The sequence below is a fragment of the Nyctereutes procyonoides genome, unplaced genomic scaffold (assembly GCF_905146905.1).
Source record: "Nyctereutes procyonoides isolate TBG_1078 unplaced genomic scaffold, NYPRO_anot_genome, whole genome shotgun sequence".
Lineage (NCBI taxonomy): Eukaryota > Metazoa > Chordata > Mammalia > Carnivora > Canidae > Nyctereutes > Nyctereutes procyonoides.
Window position 1 is genome coordinate 68,918,026 of NW_026575125.1, and position 26,737 is coordinate 68,944,762.

At 37.5% G+C, this 26,737-nt stretch overlaps 1 protein-coding gene across 3 annotated transcripts in view; it reads left to right on the top strand.

Annotated features, from left to right (window-relative positions):
• The window catches only part of DIAPH2 (diaphanous related formin 2), a 1,101,152-nt gene that overhangs the window by 702,512 nt on the left and 371,903 nt on the right, over window positions 1-26,737 (top strand). For all 3 annotated transcript variants that reach the window (XM_055337637.1, XM_055337638.1, XM_055337639.1), the window contains one exon: window positions 23,023-23,147. In XM_055337637.1, coding sequence (XP_055193612.1) covers window positions 23,023-23,147 — 125 coding nt within the window. The remainder of the gene's footprint in view (window positions 1-23,022; window positions 23,148-26,737) is intronic.

The following is a 26,737-nucleotide window of genomic DNA, read 5'->3' on the forward strand; positions in this document are numbered from 1 at the left end:
TTCCTTCTTCCTTACCTCTCACATTTCATCCACCCTAAGACCAGTCGGTACTGCCTCTAAAACATGTACTGCAATTATCTTTGGTCACCTTAATCCAAGCCACTGCCATCTCCTATCTAGACGATAGTAACTGGTTCTTAACTCTTGTCTCCTTTTCCATTATTAACCCCCTTCTCTCCATTTTCCACATAGCTGCCAGAGTTTTGTTTTGTTTTGTTTTTCAATCTATATGTAATCAACCTCTCCTGCTCCTTTCAGCATTTTCTCACAACTCTAAAAGACACCTCTTGAACCCTCTTGAACCCTACCTCTTGAACCCTACCTCTTGAACCCTATGTCCTCCTTTAATCCATTGTTTGGTTATTAAGCAAAAATACTTAAAGCATAATAGATTTATTAGATGATAAAACCCTGCTCTATTTATTGTTATTACTGATTCAGTGGTAAGGAATTTAGAAAATTATTATAATTATATCCTGTAACTGCCTTTGTTTACATTGCCAATCTCTTATCTGTGGGTATATAGTAATCCTATTAGTATCCATAGTCAGTAAATGAATAAGGAAAATGTAACCATGAGGGTTTTTTTTTTAAGATTTTATTTATTTATTTATTCATGAGAGACACAGAGAAAGAGGCAGAGACACAGGCAGAGAGAGAAGCAGGCTCCATGCAGGGAGCCTGATGTGAGACTCAATCCAAGGACCCTGGGACCATGCCCTGAGCCAAAGCATCCTGTTTTTTGTTTTGTTTTATTTTGTTTTGTTAACCATGAGTTTACTATACTCTTCCAAACATCTTTTATCTCACTGGTGACCCTACTACCAAGCAGAAGAACTGCTAATCCAGGCAGCACTAATGTGGAATGGATTCTAATGACTCCAGCATTATGACCTCAGCATGACATTGATTTCATGACAACCTGCAGCATTCATTTTGACTGCAAGTTGATTGCTTTGTATATATACATACTGTGAATTGATGCCTTAGACTTGTTCAGAAAAATCCAGTGAAATACAAGAATATCTATGCCAAATCATATAGTCCCATTAATTTCCCTGATGAGTTTGTGAATACAGTTCATGGAAAATTTGGCCACAGTCATGGAAATTACACTCAAGAAAGCAAACATTCCTTTATTTTATTTTTTTAATAATAAATTTATTTTTTATTGGTGTTCAATTTGCCAACATACAGAATAACACCCAGTGCTCATCCCATTAAGTGCCCCCCTCAGTGCCCGTCACCCGTTCACCCCCACCCCCCGCCCTCCTCCCCTTCCACCACCCCTAGTTTGTTTCCCAGAGTTAGGAGTCTTTATGTTCTGTCTCCCTTTCTGATATTTCCTACCCATTTCTTCTCCCTTCCCTTCTATTCCCTTTCACTATTATTTATATTCCCCCAAATAAATGAGAACATATAATGTTTGTCCTTCTCCAACTGACTCATTTCACTCAGCATAATACCCTCCAGTTCCATCCACGTCGAAGCAAATGGTGGGTATTTGTCGTTTCTAATGTCTGAGTAATATTCCATTGTATACATAGACCACATCTTCTTTATCCATTCATCTTTTGATGGACACTGAGGCTCCTTCCACAGTTTGGCTATTTTGGACATTGCTGCTATAAACATCGGGGTGCAGGTGTCCCGGCGGCAAACATTCTTTTAATAAAGTTAGCTTTATGGTGACACTATCTATGTGTTTCTAATTCTTTTCAAATAGCATGTCGAAGAAGGTATTCAAATGGTTTACCAATCCATATAATCTTCTTACACCTTATTAAGAATAAAATATGCCAGGAATAAGGGTATATTAGTATAGTAGCCATTAAGCAATTGCTCAGATAAAATCATTTGTGGATACTCACACAAGAAAGAGGTAGCTCTCTTGGTGTGAAATAAACAGTACTTATTTCTCACACACAATTTATAAGAACTTTGGTGATATTGAATATGGTTGTTTTCTATAAGTTTTGTCTTTGTGACATTTTAATAACAATTATAACTCAAAACTAAATACACACATAAAGCTATACTCAAAATTCTAAATTTTACAATCTTGTAATTTCAGATTTCTTAAATTAATATTTTCTCCTTTCTTGTCCTAGGCAACAAGTCTACATTCCCCATAGCCCTTATTTTTCCATAATTTTACTGTTTTATTTTTAAGACCTCCTAATACAGTATTAAGTATCCTCCTGTCACATGATTCCCTTTTACTACCAGTGTTCTAATTCCAAGGTGAAAAAAGAATGTATTACATAGATTTGACAAGTGAAGGTATTAGTATAGGATTGTCATAAAGCATCTATCAGCATTTGAAGGTTCTGGCAAGCTTTTTCTATTGAGAAGTATACCATTTCAGACACTTACATAAAATCTCCAGGGGAGGATAATTCAGTATAGCCCAAACCGAACTCTGTAATAAAGACTTGACCCATTAAAATTATTCCAGTTTGAGGCATAACTGAGTGAAGGATCTTTATTGCAAGGAAAACAACTGAGCTTTAAAAAAAATTCATGATGAAGACAAACTATTCCAACAAGAGAATATCCAGCATGGCTTAAGAGAAGCTTCAGCATGCATACCTATTTCCCAATCCTGGCCTTGAGCTAACACTGTCAACAAGAGTAGGAGATTTCAGTTTGTTTCTTAGCCTTTGATTTAAAAATTCACAGATACTATTCGCTGCAGGCAGAATAACAATTGCAGGAAGACAGCAAATAAAAGAACTGTGAGTTCATGGGTAGCTTTACTGTCAACTGCTGGTGTTTTGGTGGTCAAGGTACAGAATTTTTTTATTGCAAGTCATTATTCAGAGGGCTTCAAACTTCCCCTTCATCCTCCTTTACCCCAGTTATCCTCTAGACACACCTTCCATAGTTAGTAGTAAGCTAGTAAGGTGTGAGGCTTTTTTGTTCTTTTAGCTAAAAGGTTCCATCTTTTTATTTTTAAAAAATGCATTCAGACTGAGGACTTGTATAAATGTGTGAACCCAGACATTGAACCCATACTTAATAAGATTTTTAGTGTTAAACATTTATATTATGGTTATAAAGAAGTTTTCATGTGCTTTCTTATGGAAGTCCCACTGTTCTCAGCATCCATTCAGGCAATATTATGAATCCAATTTAGAGAAACTGCACCGTATCTCCAGGGGCACACTTTAGAAGGGCAAGCGAAGGTCTTTGTGAACACATATTGGGGACATTTATTTTTAAATTTTATTTAATAAGGATTCTAGTTACATTGTGTTTTCTGTCAAGGTGACTTTGTAAAAATTATTTTTTCTCCTAAGAATGAGTCATCTTCTAATTGATTTTTGTATTATAGGAATCTTTTATTGGGGTGGCATTACCACTTATTTTCTTTAAAAGCCAAAGAAGCCCACAATAATGAGCTTTTGCTATTGTAATTGTATAAACACATTTACTTCATTTCCATGTAAATATCATTTTCATATAAAGTGAAACTATTATAAATGCACTTAAGAAAGAATGCAACTATGCCTACTGTTAAGGCTGCTTGTAATGTCCTTTTCTTTTTTACCTATATTTCTGGATGAGTCACTTTAATGTGCTGTTGGACTGATAGTAATTCTTCAACTATCAACTAAATATATTCAGTTAAAGAAAATTATGGTACTTATAATCATGTTGGGACCTATTCACATATAGACTTGCAAGAGTAAATTTTTACTTGGCCTTTCTTAGAGCAAGGATGTTAAGAAGTGCTCACTTTGTCAATGGGTAAAATTAATAGAAACATTTAATTCAGAGAAAAAATCCTCAAGTTCCTGGAAAAGCTTTTATATTTACATAAAATTATACATTCTTCCAATGCTCTAGAGAATGTCACCAGAGTACTATGATTTTTCCCCTTAAATGTGTATTAGTTATCTTATATAATGTGTAATTGAAGAGCCTTTACATTTAAAACCTCCTTTAAAGCATTTATTTTACACTTTAGTTTTCTTAAAATTGTGAATTAGAGCAAACCTGTCACTTAAAATGTTTTGAGTAAAAATCAGGATACTCTTATATATCTGCTTGAAGCCAGGAAAAAAGTCTGTATATTTTTCAACTGAAGTAAGGAGTTAAATAAGATTTGTGAGGAAAGTTTCTCCCTACATATAACTCAAGAGAGTATACTGAGCTTAAAAGGTTATTTATGGAATACAAGGAAGGAAGCTATAATAAAGACTTGATAGCTATAATTTAATTTTTTTAGTGTTGTAATTCAGATTCAGTAATTCAGTAGCAGATGTAAAAAATGAAATGAGAGAAAAAAGTTGAAGTGCCACCGGACTGACTAATCAGTCATTGAAAATGCCTATAGCAGGAATTTACTCAGAAAATGTTTGCACTGTCATTAAAGATCCCCTAATTTATATTAGTGGACTAAATAATGGCAGGCACAAAAATATACCCTAAGGCTGAGACTATGCATGAGACAAGCATTTCTAACCCACGCTGTTCTTGGGGCTGTAAATACTCTATCTCCCCTCACCTCCAGTAAAAATATTTCAGTCTCTCTGTTGCCTCCCTCCCCCACCCATTCACATATTCTCTCTCTCCTTTCCTCCTTCTCTCTCTCTCTCTCTCTTTCAGTGTTAGAAGTAATGGAGGCTAAGACTTAATTAAATAAAGAATCAGCATTGACTCCCAACTCTTAAGACTGAAGCAAATATACTTAAGGCAAATAATCAGGCACGTAAACATATGTTAATTTAACACTCAAAAAAACCCAAAAACCTGTTATCTTTTATACAAGTCTAGGAAGCCAAAATAAATAACTTATAAATGTCACCAGAGGAATACAGACTACTGCACAGGTTTTAATTTCCAGAAATATATTTTTTTTTAAATTTGGAACTTGCTGATATCTCTAACAAATTGGGTGTTCATTAGTACAAGTGTCACTGGTTCCCAGACCTAAAATTCCATGTACCCTGTAAAACCTACAAATAGACCTACAAATAGGGAACACAGTCTATGTTTAGTTCTTTTGATTAGAAAGGAGACTAATATTATATTAAATCAGACCATAGTGTGGTAGCAACTGGGAAGTAATTGCTATTTTGTTGTTGTTGCTATTCAGATTAATCTAAACTGTTATTTAATTCTCGGTGGCACACATGTAGTAGGAATTAGTCTGCTGGAAGGTAGGGAAAAGAGGGAAGAATAGTGGGATATGAAATGAATATTTATAGGTATAGTGATGGAAACTTTATATTTAGCAAATCATTTTACTTCAATGACTACACTTTAGAGAAGGTATTATTATCTTCATTTTGCAAATTAGGAAATGAAGACCCAAAGAGAGTGAGAGCCAGGGTCAAAGTAACCCAACTAATATTTGATATGGCAGAGATTAGACCACAAGTGAATCTGACTCCTAAGACCATGCCTGTCCTCTACTTAAAGGGAAATGGTATGTGCCAATGGGCATAGATTTTATTTCAACTTTCTGACCTTCTAGGTCCTAGAGACATCACTTTACATTTATAATTTCCCAGGAAGATATCATTGGGCTCATATCACAGCCTTGCTTGAGCATAGTACATACCTCATAGAGTTTTTATATGGATTAGATGAGTTAATACATAAAACTAGTTAGAATAATGTCTACACATAGTAAGTACTCCCTAAATGTTAGTTATTAGTTAAGAGTTCAAGTAATAACTAATGCTGATATCTTAGGAAGACTAGTTGTAGGAACTTCGGTATTTATAGCCTGGGCAGATTAAAAAGATGCAAATTATCAAGTCAGGGTCTTGAAATCAAGCCCCACATTAGGCTCCACATTCAACACAGAGTAACTTGAGTTTCTGTCTCCCTCTCACTCTGCCCTCCCTTCTCTTGCTCTCTCTCTCTCTAAAATAAATAAATCTTAAAAAGAAGATGCAAGTGACACCTTTCCTGTAAAATAAGGAATAGACTACCCAGTGTTGCTAAGGCAACGTGAGGACTAATGGTAAGAGTTCAAGTAGGCCAATTTTGATTATAAGTAAACAATTTTAAAAATTATATCAATTGTCAAAAAGGGAATAAACCACTTAGGATATGTTGAATCCTCTATTATGGACTTATACACCACTGTAAATCCACTGGGCACCCCTTCTAGGCTACTCCCTATCTCCAAGCCTGGGCCACTTGTCTTGCTCCCCAACTAAAATGGCAAGTCAACACTCCTGAAATAGAATGTTACCAATGAGAATAATGAGAAGGCACCAACAGGTGAACTGCTCACTCCCTTTAACCAACTCTTTCAAATTGCATTTGTTTCATTAGTCATATCTGGACACCAGGACTGATTACATGATTAGTAGGGCCTAGTGAAAACTAAAAATGCAGAGCCCCATTTAAAATAAGAATTTCAAAACGGTGACAACAAATCATTAAACAAAATACAGGACCCCTCTAAACATGGAGCAGTTGTGCAGGTCACATGCCCATGAATTTGGCCCTAAGGAGATAACCCAGGACTCTAAGCAACCACCTGTAATTTCTGTAAGTTATGGCCAGTTCAGTAACTTATTCTTTTGTATGTACTTTCCTCCCTTTTCCCTCATGCCCATTTCCCTCCAGTTACACCCCACCTTCACCGCTAATAAGGCATTAACATGCAAGATTTGTCTTAGGTTCTGTTTTCTAGAAATATAGACTATGATAGTGTATAACCTGAGTTTTTAAAATCTGAGAGACTGGTCCAAATCCCTTTTAATGTCAACACTAACTCTAAGATACCATACTTCCCTCAAATTAAGGATTTACGTTTTAAATAATTGTATTGTTCATTTAATGCAACCCTGAGATTGCATGTGAGCTAGAATCCTTGGATTATTATATATCCAATATTTTATTTTCTTTGTTTAGGCATAATATTACTAATTTATTAAAGGGGAAGACAAAGGAAAATAACAAAAGTGTCTCTTCCTTACCTTCTTTACTCCAGTTTCTCTCCTGTTTGTCTAAGCATCTCCTGCAACCCTGCCACCTTTACATATTATTAGAGATACTTCAACTTCGTGCTTCTTTTCCATATTCACTAGTAACTGATATGGTAACTTCCAATCATTATGATTGTATCTAACCTCTGTATGGAAATTCATGTGCAGAAGTAGGCAAAAATTTGACGTATGAGTGAAATCATGTGGTACTTGTCTTTCTCTAATGACTTATTTCACTTAACATAATGATCTCTAGCTCCATTCATCTCATTGCAAATGGCAAGACTTCATTCTTTTTTATGGCTGAGGAATATTCCATATGTGTGTATATATCTTTTTTCTTCTCAAATCTAGGGTTAGGGTTTTCAGGTTATGGTAAGGGTTAGGGTTAGGGTTAGGGCCAGAAAAAAAAAAAAACAAATAAGCAAAGAGGAAACAAAAGGAAGGGAGGGGGCAAACCAAGAAAAAGACAACTATAGAGAACAAACTGATGGTTGCCAGAGGGGAGGTGGGTGGCAGGATGGGTCAAATAGGTGAAGAGAATTAACAGATGCACTTGTGGTGAGGAGCGCCAGGTATTTTATCAAAGTGTGGAATGACTATATTGTACACCTGAAAATAATATTACATTGTGTGTTAGCTAAATGCAATTTAGATAACCTACTTTTTTAAAAAAATGTAACTGTAAAAGTAGGCATAAATTTAAATCTGAACCAAAACTGTGATGCCTGGGTGGCTCAGCAGTTGAGTGTCTACCTTCAGCTCAGGGAATGGTCCTGAGAGTCCCAGGATCGAGTCCCACCCACATCAGGCTCCCTGCATGGAGCCAGCTTCTTCCTCTGCCTGTGTCTCTGTCTCTGTCTCTCTCTCTGTCTCTCATGAATAAATAAATAAATAATCTATAAAAAAATAAAAAATCTGAACCAAAACTTTTTGAAATATACATATTCATTCACAACATTTATTGTCTATTATCTATGACAAATGCGGGGAGGGGGAAGCAAAGTATTAGATACATATTTTGTTTAATTTTACATTTGTTTTTATTAAAGTTCGATTTGCCAACATATAGTATAACATGTGGTGCTCATCCCATCAAATGCCCTATGCAGTACCCGACACCCAATTACCCCATCCCCTGTCACCTCCCCTTCCACAACCCTTTGTTTGTTTCCAAGAGTTAGGAGTCTCTCATGGTTTGTCTCCCTCTCTAACTTTTCCCACTCACTTCTCCTCCTTTCCCTTATAGTCCCTTTCACTATTTCTTATGTTCCACATATGAGTGAAACCATATGATGATTGTCCTCGAATTGACTTACTTCACTCAGCATAATACATCTAGTTCCATCCACATTGAAGCAAATGGTGGGTATTCGTCCTTTCTGATGGCAGAGTAATATTCCATTGTGTATATATAGCATATATTCTTTATCCATTCATCTGTCAAAGGACATTGTGCCACCTTACATAGTTTATTCTAGACATTGCTGCTATAAACATTGGGGTGCAGGTGTCTCACTGTTTCACTACATCAGTATTTTTGGAGTAAATACCTAATAGTGCAATTGTTGGATCATAGGGTAGCTCTATTCTTAACTTCTTGAGGAACCTCCACACTGTACTCCAGAGTAGCTGTACCACTTTGCATTACCACCAACAGTGCAAGAGAGCAAGAGAGCTCCCCCTTCTCGACATCGTCTCAAATAATTGTTGTTTCCTGTCTTGTTAATTTTCACCATTCTCACTGGTGTGAGGTGGTATTTCATTGTGCTTTTGATTTGTATTTCCCTGAAGGCAAGTGATACAGAGCATTTTCGCATGTGCTTGTTGGCCATGTGCATGTATTCTTTGCTGAAATTACTGTTCATGTCATCTGCCCAATTCATAATTGGATTTTTGGTTTCTCGGTGTTGAGTTTAATATGTTCTTTATAGATCTTGCATAGTAGCCCTTTTTATGATATGTCATTTGCAAATGTCTTCCCCATTCTTTTTTTTTAAGATTTTTTATTTATTTATTCATGAGAGACACACAGAGAGAGAGGCAGAGATACATGCAGAGGGAGAAGCAGGCCCCATGTAGGGAACCCGACATGGGACTCGATCCCAGGTCTCCAGGATCAGGCCCTGGGCTGAAGGCGGTGCTAAACCGCTGAACCACCCGGGCTGCCCTATCTTTCCCCTTCTATAGTTTGTCTTTTAGTTTGCTTTGACTGTTTGTTTTGCTGTGCAGAAGTTTTTATCTTGATTAACTCCCAATAATTTATTTTTGCTTTTGTTTCCCTTGCCTTTATGGATGTATCTTGCAAGAAGTTGCTGTGGCCAAATTAAAAAAGAGTGTTCCCTGTGTTCTCCTCTAGGATTTTGATTGATTCTTGTCTCACATTTAGATCTTTCATCCATTTTGTGTTAATCTTTGTGTTTGGTGTAAGAGAATGGTCTAGTTTCATTCTTCTGCATGTGGCTGTCCAATATTCCCAACACTGTTCATTGAAGAGACTGTCCTTTGCACCTGTGTTCATCAGGGATATTGTTCTATTATTCACCTTTTTGGTGAGGTCTTTGTTTTGGGATCCAAGTAATGTTGAACCTTATAGAATGAGTTTGGAAGTATTCCCTCCTTTTCTATCCTTTGAAACAGATTTAATAGAATAGGTATTATTTCTGCTTTAAACGGTTGTTAGAATTCCACTGGGAAGTCATCTGGCCCTGGACTTTTATGTCTTGGGAGGTTTTTGATGACTGCTTCAATTTCCTCGCTGTTTATTGGCCTGCTCTGGTTTTCTATTTCTTCCTGTTCCAGTTTTGGTAATTTATAGGTTTCCAGAAGTGCATCCTTTTCTTTCAGATTGCCTAATTTGTTGGCATATAGTTGCTCATAATACATTTTTTAAATGGTTTGTATTTCCTTGGTATTGGTTGTGATCTCTCCTTTCTTCTTTTTTTTAAGATTTTATTTATTTATTCATTAGAGACAGAGAGAGAGAGAGACAGAGAGACAGAGAGGCAGAGTAGTAGACAGAAGGAGAAGCAGGCTCCATATAGGGAGCCAGATATGGGACTCGATCCTGGGACCCCAGGATCACGCGCTGAGCCAAAGGCAAATGCTCAACCACTAAACCATCCAGGCATCTTGTGATCTCTCCCCTTTCATTTGTGATTTTATTAATTTGAGTCTTTTTTCTTTTTAATAAGGCTGGCTAGGGATTTATCTATCTTATCATATCTTTCAAAGAACCAACTCCCTGTTTTGTTGACTTGTTCTACCATTCTTCTGGTCTCTATTTCATTGAGCTCTGCTCAATCTTTATTATCTCTCTTCTGCTTGGTGTAGGCTTTACTTGCTGTTCCTTCTCCAATTCCTTTAGGTGCGAGGTTAACTTGTGTATTTGAGTTTGTTCCAATTTTTTGAGGGAGGCTTGTATTGTGATATATTACCCTCTTAGGATGACTTTTGCTATATCCCCAAGATTTTGAATGGTTGTATCATCATTCATTTGTTTCCATGAATCTTTTTAATTCTTCTCTAACTTCCTGGTTGGAGGAAGTAGGATGCTCTTTAACCACCATGTGTTTGAGTTTCTTCCAAATTTCTTCTTGTGACTGAGTCCTAATTTCAAAGCATTGTGGTCTGAAAATATGGAGGGAACAATCCCAGTCTTTTGGTATCGGTTGAGACCTGAGTTGTGACCCAGTATGTGGTCTATTCTGGAGAAAGTTCCATGTGCACTTGAGAAGAAAGTGTATTCAGTTGCGTTTGGATGGAAAGTTCTGTATATATCTGTAAAATCTATTTGGTCCAGCCTATCATTTAAGGCTCTTGTTTCTTTCATGATGGCCTGATTAGAAGATCTGTCATTTGCTGAAGGTGTCATGTTGAAGTCTGCTACTACTAGTGTATTATCTAAGTATCTCTTTACTTTGGTTATTTTTTTAAAGATTTTATTTATTTATTCATTAAAGACAGAAAGAGAGGTAGAGACACAGGCAGAAAAGCAGGCTCCTCACCGGGAGGCCGATGCAGGACCTGATCCCGGGACCCCAGGATCATGCCCTGAGCCAAAGGCAGATGCTCAACCTCCTGAGCCACCCAGGTGTCCCTTTCCTTTGGTTATTAATTGATTGATATACTTGGCAGCTCCCATATTAGGGGCATAAATATTCATGATTGATAGGTCTCCTTGTTGGATAGGCATTTTAAGTATGATATAGTGTCCCTCCTCATCTCTTACTACAAACTTCAGTATAAACTAATTTATCTGATATGAGGATTGCTACCCCAGCTTTCTTTTGAGGGTCATTTGAATGATTAATGGTTCTCCACCCCTTCATTTTCAGGCTGGAAGTCTCCTTAGGTCTAAAATGAGTCTCTTGTAGACAGAATATAGATGGGTCTTGCTTTTGTATCCAGTACAAAATCCTGTGTCTTTTGATGGGATCATTTAACCCATTCATGTTCAGAGTTATTGTTGAAAGATATGAATTTAGTGTCATCATCATACTTATTCAATCCCTGTTTTTTATGCATTGTTACTTTGGGCTCCTTCTTTGTTTTACAGGTTTCCCCTTCATATTTCTTGCAGAGTCGGTTGATGGTCACATACTCTTTCAATTTCTACCTATCTTGGAAGCTCTTTGTCTCTCCTTCTATTCTGAATGAGAGCCTTGCTGGATGAAGTGTTCTTGGCTGCATGTTCTTCTCATTTAGGACCCTGAATATATCCTGCCAGCTCTTTCTGGCCTGTGAGGCCTTGGTGGAGAGGTCTGCTGTTAATCTGATATTTCTCCCCATGTAAGTTAAGAATCTCTTGTCTCACTCCGTTTTAAGAATTTTCTTTTTATCTTTGAAATTTTCAAGTTTCACAATTAAATGTCGAGGTCTTGAACCTCTTTATTTTGCCTTTTTTTGGGGGGGTCCTCTCTCTCTCTTGGATCTGAATGCCTGTTTTCCTTCACCAGATTTGGGAGGTTCTCAGCTATGATTTGTTCAAATATACTTTGTGGTCCTCTCTCTCTCTCAGACTCTTCTGGAATCCCAATTAGATGTATATTCTTTCTTCTCAAGCTATCATTTATTTCACTAAGCCTTTCCTTGTGGTCTCTTAATTGTTTTTTTTCTATTTTTTTCCTCAGCTTCCTTCCTTACCCTCAAATTGTTTTCTATGTCATTCTCTCTCTTCCACCTCATTAACCCTAGTAGTTAGAGCATCCAGTTTTGATTCCATCTCATTTAATCTGTTTCTTAATTCAGCCTAATTAGATCCCAATTCTGTAGTAAGGAAGTCTCTAGAATTCTTCACCCTTTTTTCAAGAGCCATCAGTAAATTTATAATTGTACTTCTCAATTGAATTTCTGTGATCATATTTAAAACCAAATTCTGTAACTCTGTGGCAGAGAGTTTGTTTCTGGTTCTTTTTTTTTGTGGTGAATTCTTCCCTCTAGTCATTTTGTCCCGTGGAGAGTGGCTGTTTGAGTGGGCTGAGTCAAAAATGTCAACCACAACCTAATTAAAATACACCCTAGATGATTCCAAAGAGGTCAGAGACCAGAAAATAAAAGAAAAACAAGAACAGAACAAAATAAAGCAATAGAACCACTAAAATGAAAAATAAATTTTAAAATAAAGTAGTAAAACTAAAAACCCAAAGCCCAAAAATAATGAAGAAGAAAAAAGGACAGGAAAAATAGTAAAGTAAATGGGGGGGGGGGAGAGAAAAAGGGAGGGATGGTGGTGGTGAGGAAGTGGTAGTGAAGAGAAAATGTAGTCTACCGGAGGGGTCCCAGAGGGTGGTCCTCTTACTTCTGATTGTATTATGTTCTGTATGGTAGAAGATGCTCAATCCCAAATTAATATAAACTAGCAATAGTTATATAAAGGCCCAACATTTACCACAAAAACAAACAAGATAAAAGAGGGGGCAGCATGGGAAGGGATAGAGTATATAATCTCATAAAATGAACCAACATGGTGTTGGTTGTATACACCCGCTTGTTTCTGGGTGTATTTTGGTCATGTGTTAGAAGGTGGTAACTTCCACCATTGCAAAACAAAATGAGGCAGAAAAACAAAACAAAACAAAACAAAACAAACAAACAAAAAAAAACAAATACCCATATCTCATATATCTACCAAAATTAAATTGAATATTTTGAATGGAATCCAGAAGTGAAAAATATATGTAAGACGTGTGATTGTTGAAATATGAAAGTCAAAAAGGAAAAAACTTAAAAATGAAGAGTTGGTAAAATATTTTAGTTAAGATGGGAAAAGAGAAAAAATATTGGAAATTTTTAGTCTGAAATAAAAACTATTCATAATGGTTAAAGAAAAAAAGGAAAACGACCTTCCAGTTCTATATACTATTTTCTCTCAGTCTTGGAGATTTCCAGTGCTGCTAATTTAATAAACATTGATTTCCCTTGTTCTTGTAGCTGATCTTCTGGGTGAGGGGTCTCCTGCACTGATTCTTAGGTATCTGTGCCAGGGCGGAGATGCCCTGCCCCTTGCCATGTGCTGAGCTCAGAATGAACTGTTTATCCTGTGAGGCCTTTCTTCCCTAGAGGCTCCACTTCTCCCTGGCATAAGGTGAAACAAAGAGGACAAAAAAATGGTGGCAGCTAGATTTCTAGCTCTGGAGTCACGCTCTCCTCGAGTAATTAACACAGTTTCCCGGTCTGCACTGGCCTAGATGCTCCTGGGTGCAGACACGGTGCACTGATCTGCACAGCTTGTGGGGTACCTAGGGGCAGGATAGTTCTTGCTTCCTCTGCCCTCTCCACTTCTGCCTGTCCCAGGGGAAGGGCAGGATCCCCAGCTTTGTCCGCTTGGTCATCCTGGTACCCGGGGCCCTGTGCCACTTGACCTGCACTACCGGGGATCCACCTTTCCCAATGGGAAAGGAGTACAGCCACCTCTGTCCATTGCCACCTTCTAGGGTAAAGGCAGCTCCGGAGCCAGCTGGCCTAACCAACTGCCTTCTCCCAAATGCCCCAGAGGGTTGCATTGCTCCACCTCTTTACCAATATCAGAAGCTGGTTTGCAGTGAGCTTTACCCCTGGCACCCCTCTTCTTCAAGTGATTCCAGGAATCTTGAGGCTTCACTGACCCTCATGGGATTTTGCCCAATTTCCCTTCTAAGCACTTTTCCATCAGGGAAACTCCATCACAAATTTTTAAAGTCCCTGTTTCTCCACAGCTGGGCTTTCCTGCCCTGGAGGCTTTCACAACTCCACTTTAGCCCTGCTAGTCACAGTTCTCCTCCCCCTACTGTATTCTTTTTTTAACTTTTTTTTTTTTTATTCCCCACCTTCCTACCTTGTTAAAGCAAAACCTTTTCTCTGTAGCTTTCTAGTTGTTCTTTTTTTAAAAATCTCAGGTCGAATTCGTAGGTGTTCAGGATGTTTTGAAAGTTACGAGGTAAGATTGTGGGGTCAGATGACTTGAAGACCCCTACCCTTCCGCCATCTTTCCCCTCTCCTCTAAAGATTTTTCTAGGGAGAGGCGGGGCAAGATGGTGGAAGAGTAGGGTCACCAAGTCACCTGTCCCCACCAACTTACCTAGATAACTTTCAAATCATCCTGAAAACCTACGAATTCGGCCTGGGATTTAAAGAGAACAGCTGGAATGCTACAGTGAGAAGAGTTCCCGCTTCTATCAAGGTAGGAAGATGGAAAAAAAGATAAAAAAAAAAAAGCATCCAGTGGGAGATGGGCCCCCACGAGGAGCCAGGCTAAGGCCGCAGCTAGAGACTCCAGGAGAGGAAAGCCTAATCCGGCAGAAGCAGGAACTTTAGCAATCTTCCCGGACAGAAAGGCGCTCACAGGGAGCTCCGGCAGGATCCGAGGAGGGGCAGGAATGCTCCCAGGGACAATAACAGAGGAACTGCACCCCAGGGGAGAGCGCACCACACATCACGACCAAGCTCCATAAAGGGCTGGAGCTTGCCCCAAGCGGGGCATCAGGGGCAGGTCAGGTGGCAGCTCAAGGCAGCAGCTCCGCCGGAGGGGGCTGTGCAGCCCCAGGAGCATGATCCCAGCGGGGCAGGCCCCGGAGCCCAAGGCACCGGGGAACACAGCCCAGGATCTGGTGCTCCCCCCGGGACCGCCAGAGGCTGGGAGGACATGGGACAGCGAGGATGCTCCTGCTCCCGGGTGGCCCCGAGCTGTGCAGATCAGTGCCCCCAGCTCCCGGAGCATCCAGGCCCCTGCAGACTGGGAGACTATGGTAGTTACTGCTGGAAATGACTCCAGGGCTGGAGAGCTGGCCACCGCCACTGTTGTTGTTCCTCCAGGTGTCACCTTGTACCTGGGACTGAGCAGGGCTGCCAGGGAGCAGGGAACTCACAGGATAAATGGATCCCACAGAACCATGCACCTGGCAGGGGTGGGGCAGCACCTGCAGGTGCACAGACCTGAGAACCAGCACAGCAAGCCCCTTCCCCAGAAGACCAGCTGGAAGGACAGGGGAAGAGCAAGTTCTTGACCAAGCATGGCTGGAAAGTTCCAGGGGAAGTCTAGAGACTTGCAATATATAGAATCAGAGGATACCCCTCCTTGTTTTTTGTTTTTTGTTTGTCTCCACCCCCCCCCATTTTTTTTCTCTTTTTCTCCTTTTTCCAGTACAACTTGTTTTTAGCCACTCTGCACTGAGCAAAATGACTAGAAGGAAAAAATCACCACAAAAAAAAGTATCAGAAACAGAACTCTCTTCCACAGAGTTACAGAATTTGGATTACAATTCAATGTCAGAAAGCCAATTCAGAAGCACTATTATAAAGCTACTGGTGGCTCTAGAAAAAAGCATAAAGGATTCAAGATACTTCATGACTGCAGAATTTAGATCTAATCAGGCTGAAATTTAACATCAATTAAAAATGAGATGCACTCCAAACTGGTGGTCCTAATGACGACAGTTAATGAGGTACAAGAAAGAGTAAGTGACATAGAAGACAAGTTGATGGCAAGGAAGGGATCCGAGAAAAAAGAGAAAAACAATTAAAAGATCCTGAGGATAGGTTAAGGGAAATAAATGTCAGGCTCAGAAGGAAAAATCTATGTTTAATTGGGGTTCCCGAGGGCCCGAAAGAGACAGAGGACCAGAAAGTGTATTAGAACAAATCATACCTGAGAACTTCCCTGACTTGGGAAGGGAAACAGGCATTCAGATCCAGGATATAGAGAGATCCCCCCATAAAATCAATAAAAATTGCTAAACACCTCCACATTTAATAGTGAAACTTGCAAATTGCAAAGATAAAGAAAACATCCTTAAAGCAGCAAGAGACAAGAGATCCCTAAACTTTATGGGGAGAAGTATTAGGTTAAGAGCAGACCTCTCCACAGAGACCTGGCAGGCCAGAAAGGCAGGATATATTCAGGGCCCTAAATGAGAAGCACCTGCAGCCAAGAATGCTCTATCCAGCAAGGCTCTTATTCAGAATAGAAGGAGAGATAAAGGTCTTCCAAAATAGGCAGAAACTGAAAGAATATGTGACCACCAAACCAGCTCTGCAAGTAATATTATGGGGGAATCAGTAAAAGACGAGGAAGTCCAAGGAAACAATCCACAAAAACAGGAACTGAATAGGTATTATGTTGATACTAAATACATATCTTTCAATACTAACTCTGAACGTGAATGAGTTAATGATCCCATTAAAAGGCACAGGGTTTCAGACTGGATAAAAAAGCAAGACCCATTTATTTGGGGTCTACAAGAGACTCATTTTAGACATAAGGACACCTACAGCCTGAAAATAAATGGTTGTAAAACAATTTACCATTTAAATGGTCCTCAAAAAAAAAATCAGGTTAGCCATCCTCATATCAGATAAATTAAAGTTTATCCCAAAGACTTTAGTAAGAGATGAAGAGGGACACTATATCATACTTAAGAATCTATCCAACAAGAGGACCTAAAATCGTGAATATTTAGGCCCCTAATTATTAATTAGGCTGCCAATTATATCAATCAATTAATTACCAAACTTAAGACATACTTACATAATCATAAATTTATACTAGGAGAGTTGAACATGGCGTTTTCTACAATTTATAGATCTTCTAAGCACAGCATCTCCAGGGAAACAAGAGCATTAAATGATACACTGGGCCAGATGGATTTCAAAGATATTTACAGAAATTTACATCCAAATGCATCTGAATACACATTCTTCTCAAGTGCACATGGAATTCTCTCCAGAATAGACCATATACTGGGTCACAAATCAGGCCTTAACCGATAGCAAGAGACTGGGATTGTCCCCTGTTTATTTTCAAACCATAATGCTTTGAAACTAGAACTAAACCACAAGAAATTTGGAAGGATTTCAAACACATAGAGGTTAAAGACCATCCTGTTAAAAGATGAAAGGGCCAACCAGGAAATTGGAGAAGAATTAAAAGATTCATGGAAACTAATGAGAATGAAGATACAACTGTTCAAAATCTTTGGGATATAGCAAAAGCAGTCCTAAGGGGGAAATACATCGCAATACAAGCATCCATCCAAAAACTGGAAAGAACTCAAATATAAAAGCTAACCTTGAACCTAAAGGAGCTGGAGAAGGAACAACAAATGAAACCTAACCTAGCAGAAGAAGAGAGGTACTAATGATTCGAGCAAAACTCAATGAAATAGAGACCAGAAGAACTGTGGAACAGATCCAAAAAACTAGGAGTTGGCACTTTGAAAAAATTAGTAAGATAGATAAACAATTACCCAGCCTTATTAGAAACAAAAAAGACTCAGATTAATTAAATCACAAATAAAAAAGGAGAGATCACAACCAATAGCAAGGAAATACAAACAATGTTAAAACATATTATGAGCACCATTATGCAAATAAAGTAGGCAATCTAGAAGAAATGGACGCATTTCTGGAAAACCACAAACTCCGAAAATTAGAACAGGAAGAAATAGAAAACCAGAACAGTCCAATATCCAGGGAGGAAATTGAAGCAGTCAACAAAAACCTCCCAAGACACAAAAGTCCAGGGCCAGATGGATTCCCAGGGGAATTCTATCAAATGTTTAAAGAAAAAAAAAAATACCTATTCTAAAGCTGTTCCCGAAAGACAGAATGGGATGGAATACTTCCAAACTCGTTCTATGAGGCCAGCATTACCTGAATTGCAAAACCAAAGACCCCACCAAATAGGACAATTATAGTCCAATATCCCTGATGAACATAGATGCAAAATTTCTCAACAAGATACTAGCCAATAGGATCCAATAGTACATTAAGAAGATGATTCACCATGACCAAGTGGGATTTATCCCCAGGATGCAAGGCTGGTTCAACCCTTGGAAAGCAATCAATGTGATTGATCATATCAACAAGAGAAAAAACAAGAACCATATGATCTTCTCAATAGATGCAGAGAAAGCATTTGAAAAAATACTGCATCCATTCCTGATCAAATCACTACACTTCAGAGTGTAGGGATAGAGAGAAGATTCCTCAGCCTCTTAAAAGCCATCTATGAAAAGCCCATATCAAATATCATTCTCAAGGTGGAAACACTGGGAGCCTTTCCCTTAAGATCAGAAACACGACAGGGATATCCACTCTCACCACTGCTATTCAACATAGTACTAGAAGTCCTAGCCTCAGCAAAACAAAAAGAAATAAAGGCATTCAAATTGGCAAAGAAGTCAAACTCTCCCTCTTCGCAGATGATATGATACTGTTCGTAGAAAACCCAAAAGTCTCCACCCCATGATTGTTAGAACTCATATAGCAATTTGGCCGTGTGGCAGGATACAAAACCAACGCCCAGAAATCAGTGGTATTTCTATTCACTAACAATGAGACAGAAGAAAGAGAAATTAAGGAGTCAATCCCATTTACAATTGCACCCAAAAGCAGAAGATACCTAGGAATAAACCTAACCAAAGAGGTAAAGGATCTATACCCTAAAAACTATAGAACACTTCTGAAACAAATTGAAGAAGACACAAAGAGATGGAAAAATATTCCATGCTCATTGATTGGAAGAATTAGCATTCTGAAATTATTTTCTATGCTACCCAGAGCAATTTACATGTTCAGTGCAATCCGTTTCAAAATACCAGGGACTTTCTTCACAGAGTTGGAACAAATTATCTTAAGATTTGTGTATTATCAGAAAAGATCCTAAATAGCCAGGGGAATATTGTAAAAGAAAACCAGAGCTGGGGGCATCAGAATGCCAGATTTCAGGTTGTACTACAAAGCTGTGGTCATCAAGACAGTGTGGTACTGGCACAAAAACAGACACCTAGATCAATGGAACAGAATAGGGAATCCAGAAATGGACCCTGAACTCTACGATCAACTAATATTCGATAAAGGAGGAAAGACTATCCAATGGAAGAAAGACAGTCTCTTCAATAAATGGTGCTGGGAAAATTGAATGGCCACGTTCAGAAGAATGAAACTTGGCCATTCTCTTGCACCATACACAAAGATAAACTCAAAATGAATGAAAGATCTAAATGTGTGACAAGATTCCATCAAAATCCTAGAGGAGAACACAGGCAATACCCTTTTGAACTTGGCCACAGCAACTTCTTGCAAGATACATCCATGAAGGCAAGGGAAACAAAAGCAAAAATGAACTATTGGGCCTTAATCAAAATAATATGCTTCTGCACAGCAAAAGAAACAGTCAACAAAACTCAAAGACAACCTACAGAATGGGGGAAGATTTTTGCAAATGACCTATCAGATAAAGGGCTAGTATCCAAGATCTATAAAGAACTTATGAATCTCAACAGCAAAGAAACAAAATATCCAATCATGAAATGGGCAAAACACATGAAGAGAAATCTCACAGAGGAAGACATAGACATGGTCAACAAGCACATGAGAAAATGCTCCGCATCACTGGCCATCAGGGAAATACAAATCAAAACCACAATGAGAGACCACCTCACACCAGTGAGAATGATGGAAATTAACAAGACAGGAAACCACAAATGTTGAGGGGATGTGGAGAAAGGGGAACCCTCTTGCACTGTTGGTGGGAATGTGAACTGGTGCAGGCACTCTGGAGAACTGTGGAGGTTCCTCCAAGAGTTAAAAATAGATCTGCCCTCCGACCCAGCAATTGCACTCCTGGGGATTTACCCCAAATATACAGATGCAGTAAAATGCCAGAACACCTACACCCCAATGTTTATAGCAGCAATGTTCACAATAGCCAAACTGTGGAAGGAGCCTCAGTTTCCATCGAAAGGCAAATGGATAAAGATGTGGTCTATGTATACAATGTAATATTACTCAGCCATTAGAAACGACAAATACCCACCCACCATTTTCTTCGACGTGGCTGGAACTGGAGGGTATTATACTGAGTGAAATAAGTCAGTCAGAAAAGGACAAACATCATATGGTCTCATTCATTTGGGGAATATAAAGATTAATGAAATGTAATAAAGTGAAAGGAGGGAAAATGAGTGAAAATATCATTGAGGGTGACAAAACATGAGAGACACCTTACTCTGAGAAACGAACAAGTAGTGGTGGAATGGGAGGTGGGCAGATGGTTGGGGTGACAGGGTGATGGGCACTGAGGGGGGCACTTGGTGGGATGAGCACTGGGTGTTATGCTAAATGTTGGCAAATTGAAATCCAATTAAAAAAAGATTTTTCAAAAAAAAAGATTTTTCTAGAAAGAGATCTTATCATTATGTAGCTTGAGATTTTATAATGGAGGCTTTGTGTTTAGGTACATAAAACAAATGTTATTATTAAAGTGGAAGTAGGGGATCCCTTGGTGGCTCAGTAGTTTAGCCCTTGCCTTCAGCTCAGTGCCTGATCCTGGAGTCCCAGGATCAAATCCTGCATCAGGTTCCCTGCTTGGAGCCTGCTTCTCCCTTTGCCTGTGTCTCTGACTCTCTCTCTTTCTCTCTCTCTCTCTCTCTCTCTGTCTGTCTTTCATGAATAAATAAATAAAATAAAAATATTTTAAAAATATATAAATAATGTGGAAAATGATGTGTGGAAGATCTCTTGAACAAACAAAAATGACTATAAATGGTAGAGTATTTGGATTAGAATTCTGGAAGGATTTATAGAGGATTTAGTATTTGACATATGAAATTGAGGACAGATGTCTGGCAATTATTACTTTATTCAGAATCCAACTTGATTAAAAATATTGTTTCTTGTTATTAGAGATATCTAGACTTTTGTGTACATAGCACTTGATTATGCTATTTCTGTGTTGAGTAATTGGAAGGTAGCACCCTGGGTGGCTGAGTGGAAGAGTGTCTGCCTTTGGCTCAGGTTGTATCTTGGGGTGCTGGGATCATGTCCCACATCTCCTTGCTAAGAGCCTGCTCCTCCCTCTTCCTAGGTTTGTGCCTCTATTTCTGTGTCTCTTGTGAATAAATAAATAAAATCCTAAGAAAAAAAAATCAATCAGAAGATGTATCCTAGTCACCATCCCATTTTTACTACTAGAATTACTATTGCTCCTAGTAGGAGGGTTACTATTGTGACCTAAACCTGGCCTTTGGTCACATTTTATTTATTACAGAATGTTATCCTTAGTTTATTTCTTTTATGTAACCTAAATGGCACAATAACTTGTGAATTTCATACCTTCAATTTTTCAATCAAGAACATAAGGAAAAACAAACCTATTGAATAATTATCAAGACTCTAGTAGAAAAATGCAACTGAAAAAATTCAATTTTAAAGTAAGCAAAAATAACTTCCTCCACAGCAAACTTACCTGTTAAGTAAAGCAAGCAATGATTGTTGAGCCATTAGTAAATTTTGGCAAACTCAGACTTCTCTGATAAAGAATAATTTCTAAGCTTATCAGAGCTAAACAAGTGGGACTTAATTGGAAAGAGTTTGTTGAATTGACAGATTGATAGAAAAAAAATGTCTTTAGTGTTGCGTTTGATTTTCAGTCTCTTGAACTTCCATTTACTTTTAAGGCAATTTTTCTTTGTTGAGTTATAAAGATGTGGGTGTCAGTGTGAATTTGTGTCAGAAAAGTTTGGCTGAAATTTGTCAGGAGGTTGATTTTGTCAGTCTCTTGAATTTTTCATTGCAATTCTAATATGCCTCTGAATGAAACCAAAATTTACTTTAAAAATTGTAATATTACCCTATTTCTTTTTCACAGTCCTTTAATGAATAGTGTTTCAGAGGCCTGAATTTAAAAACCAATGTCACAGTCTAACCCTATTAAATTCTAATATCTAACTTTGTCTTTTCAAGTAGAATCCTGCCAATTGTATTGATATTAATAAGTGTCTTTATATATATATAATTGTTCAATAATAGAGTATATATAAAATGGTGTAAGTTAAAAAATATCTCTGTGAAGAGGGCATTGTAAGAGATGTGGAGAATGTGCATGTATTTAGGAGGCGTTTTAATACAATACTTAAAATTATTAGTTGTCAATGAGGAGAGAAAAAGAAAAGTACAGATAATGTTGGGGAAATTAAAGCAATTAATTATAGTGTTTGAGGTGACACTGAAGCTTTGTGCATATATATGTGCATATGTATTCTCTGGGGTTTGCTCTAAATTTTCTTTATGAATCAACAGTAATTTTTCACATCTCTGTGCATATGAAAAGTACTAAAGACAGGAACTTCTATCATTGGTTTATAAAAATCAGGATATTTCAACACAAGAAAAATATTTTATCCTTTTATATAATTTAACTTTATATCACTTATATTGCCAAGCACATACATCAATAAAGTAAGATTTCTTTGAACTTTAGTTTCTCTTTCATCTTCAAGTTAGATTTTAAAGAATGATATTAGGAATTCCATCAATAAATTTGAGTAGAAATGGCTTCATTTGAACTAATGGCTGAATAAAATAATGACATTCACATATTAAACATGATGTTTTGGTATATTATATTACACATTTTCACTTATTTCATGGAGAGTAGAATTTTTATGTGCAGTAATTCAGAAAAATGTGAGTTGACATCATGGAACTCTTCTGCACATTAGAAAATTCTTTAACTGATACTGTTTTCTTTTAGTTGTTTTATGGAATATTTGATTAAATATTCTAAACACTTCTCATTGTTCTTTAGTTTCAGCTCAAATTCTCAAGAGCAACCTTATAGCAATGGAACAACAAATCGTTCATCTGGAACGTGACATCAAGAAATTCCCCGAAACAGAAAATCAACATGATAAGTTTGTGGAGAAAATGACAATATCCTTTATTTATTTAAGCATTTTGTTTATTAGTGTCTCTCTCTCTCTCTCTCTCTCTTTCTCTCTCTCTCTTTCTCCTCCTCCTCCTCCTCTTCTCCCTCTCCCCTGCCCTCTTTCCCTCCCTCCCTCCCTCCCTCTCTGCCTGTGTGTATATGGATGAGTGTATTTACTGTGTGGTTAGTTCTAAACTTACCAGTCTATCTATTCAGACTCTCTGGGTGAATTTGCATATAGGCTGTTCTTTTATTAGTAGCAAAAATTTCAGTTCACAGTGTTTGGAACCAGGTAGAGTAGGCAAGGAAACAATTATATGAGAAAAAAATGTCATTTCTCAAGAATTTCATTTGAAGGCCCACTAGATATGCAAGGTAAGTCTTATGAGGCTTGATTAGACTGAAAACAAAACAAAAAATTTCCTTATGTAACCAGTTATTTAAAGGAAATGATCAGCATAAGATTTTTTTTGGTTAGATTCTTTTCCCTTTGCATGTATGCATGTACTTCCTGAGGGCAGACTTGCATATTCAAGGGCAATCAGAGGATGACCAATAATGAGTAGACTATAAGGATTGCAAAGGATAGGTAAAATGAATGTCTAGATGGGTGGATAGATGAATTGATCAGTAGATTATGTATTTAAATAAATTGTAGTAGTTATCTATATACCATTAAGCATTTCCTTCTAAATAACTGTTTTTAAACCCCTATTTTATGTACAGTATATTTGTATAAAGTATAGAAATATATGAAAGAAGAACTTGAGAAATAGCATTTAGCTTGAATTATTTAATGTTAAATCTGGCATCTAAAGATAAACTACATTAGACCTGGGTTTGTTTGTTTGTTTGTTTGTTTTTCAATTTTGGTTTTCAAAAGTTAAAGCCATATCCTCCTCCTCTAGGTTTAAATAAATACCTTGAACTGCTGATTGATCACCATATCTCTTGAGGGAATAAATAGTATAAACTCCTTATCTGATAATAAGTAAATTCTTTCAACAACTATATGGCAGTCACCTTGTTTCAAGGTTAAATCTATTGCCTTTTTCTTGCGATATGCTTATTTTCCTGCCAAACTTAGAAACCATGGTACTGAACTCAAATTACTTCAGAATGGCAATTTAGACTTATGTGAAAAATGGTTTTTCATTCTAAGGCTTTGTGTTCATGAATTAATACTGTGTTTTATGTGGTCTATTAGTGATGCTGAGTACTTTAATAAATGGGAACATTGGAAACATAAGTTTGTGGGTGACTGGAAGTAGGAAATCTTCAGAAATAATCTGGGGTTATATAACTTCCCACGTTAGGATATTTAATGTGAAGATTTAACTTTATTGCTGATTAGATTTTTCTTATAAATATGTCATATTGTCCTGTGGCTGGAAACACCACCTACATCTTTCAACTTTTGATTTTGATTCTTGTCTCATATATTAAAATTTAACTCCTGATCCACTTGTTATTTTTAACATTTTCTTCTATGGTTGGCTTATGACAACACAACAGCTTGCAACATTGAAGAGTCTTTGTTGCCCATTTAGGAAAAAAAAAAAAAGTAATTTCAAACCCTCATGAACTTGGCCTAAACTCTTTATTTTATTTCTGTCTTTATGCAGGTAATTAAGCACTTTAAAATGAAAATCTAGGGCCTTCTATATCTGTATGTTACAGATGAATGGTTATTCATCATTTAAGTGGCACTAATGTGTGACTATTTGTCCATAAGGGGATTGCAAACTATATTAAACTGTATTGGACTATTACTTTGCATATCATATTATTTTGAAAAACAAAATAAAATATACAGAAATGTATTTTAGGTAAAAAGTTTAGAATATTAACTTGAGTTGGTTATATCTCTAAGTTAATGAATTATGATGATAGAACTGTTGCTCAAATTATTCTTGCTTTGGAAGACTCCATTGGCACCCACTGAGAGTTTCAATCTTATGAAAAATTACAAACAAAATGCATGATCTTTGGGGTGCCTGGGTGGCTCCATCAGTTAAGTGTCTACCTTCCACTGGGGTCATGATCCCAGGGTCCTGGGATGGAGCCCCACATCTGTGGGGAGCCTGCTTCTCCCTGTCCCTCTGCCTGCTACTCTCCTTATGTTTTCTCTCTCTCTCTCTCTGCCAAATCAATATATAAAATATTTTAAAAATGCATGGTATTCATATGTATATATGTTATAGGATTTCTGGTGCCTAATTAATATTTGTCTACTCTTTTGGCACTCCAAAAGAGAAGGGTATTTTATTTAATTTTTTTTTAACAGAAGGGTATTTTAAAGTGGAATACTTGATTATGTTGTAAAATTAGAACCACAATTCTATTTTTAGTACAGGATTCTTTGTAGTGGATGGTTTTCAATGTTTCTATCCCCGGCCAATAATTTGTTTTACTTCAAGTCCCTGACCTTTAAACTGAATTAGCTCCAGGCACAAGTAGGGAAGCAGTTTCCCTTGAAAGTAACCTCACCTACTTAAAGAGTAATCTCTCTTATAAGGACTGTGAGTCAAAAACTGAATGGCACTGTCATGCCTCTTGGCTTTCAGAATAGCATGAGGGCTATAGTTAGCAACAATGAGAGACCAAATGAATCTGCTAGCTGAATCGTAACCAAATCTCCAGGTTGAGCTAAGTCGCATAGCACCTTATGTTTACCCTACTCTTTTTTCAATATTAATTGAACACTTAAAATATCCTAGGCATTGCCAAACCATGAAAATATAGTAGTGCACAAGATGGACAGTTTGACCTCAGGCTACCGATGGTCTGGCATTTACATGCTTCTTTGACTTGCTGTCTCTATGGTCAAGATCCTGTCTGGTGTGTTAATTTCTTTCTTTTTTTTTTTTCTTTTTAATTTATTTATTCATGAGACACACACACACAGAGAGAGACAGAGAGAGAGAGAGGCAGAGACACAGGCAGAGGGAGAAGCAGGCTCCATGCAGGGAGCCCAATGTGGGACTGGATCACAGGACTCCAGGATCACGCCCTGGGCAGAAGGCAGGTGCCAAACTGCTGAGCCACCCAGGGATCCCCTGGTGTATTAATTTCTATATGCCCATCACAATGTGTGACATGTAGCAATATGTAGGCACTCAGTAGGTACATATTGAATCACAGAATATTATAGCTAGAGACAATGAAGACCATTTACTCCCAGCTCCTACTTTTAATTAGCATTTCAAAATGGATATTGTTAAACAGTGGTAGGCTGTACTTATGTTTATTAAATTTTTCTTCATATTAATCTCAGGAACTTAAATAACATTAAATCACCTTTTATGAGCATGCATGTAAAATATAATCAGATTTAGAAGGGATAATATTCACCTTTTTAGAGCAAATTTACAAAAAAAAAAAAAAAACTGACCAGTGGAGGTTAAAAAAAGAATAAAACCTTTCCTACGAATGGATTAGTTCAGACTATTTCCTGTATCCTGAATAATATCTGGTGGCTTTAGAAGGAACCTTATCGCCTTTGTCTCCCTTTTTCTATACAAAACTGGTTGCTTTTCTGCCTCAAAAAAAAAAAAAAAAAGATAGAAAGAAAAAGAAAAAATAGATGGAAAGA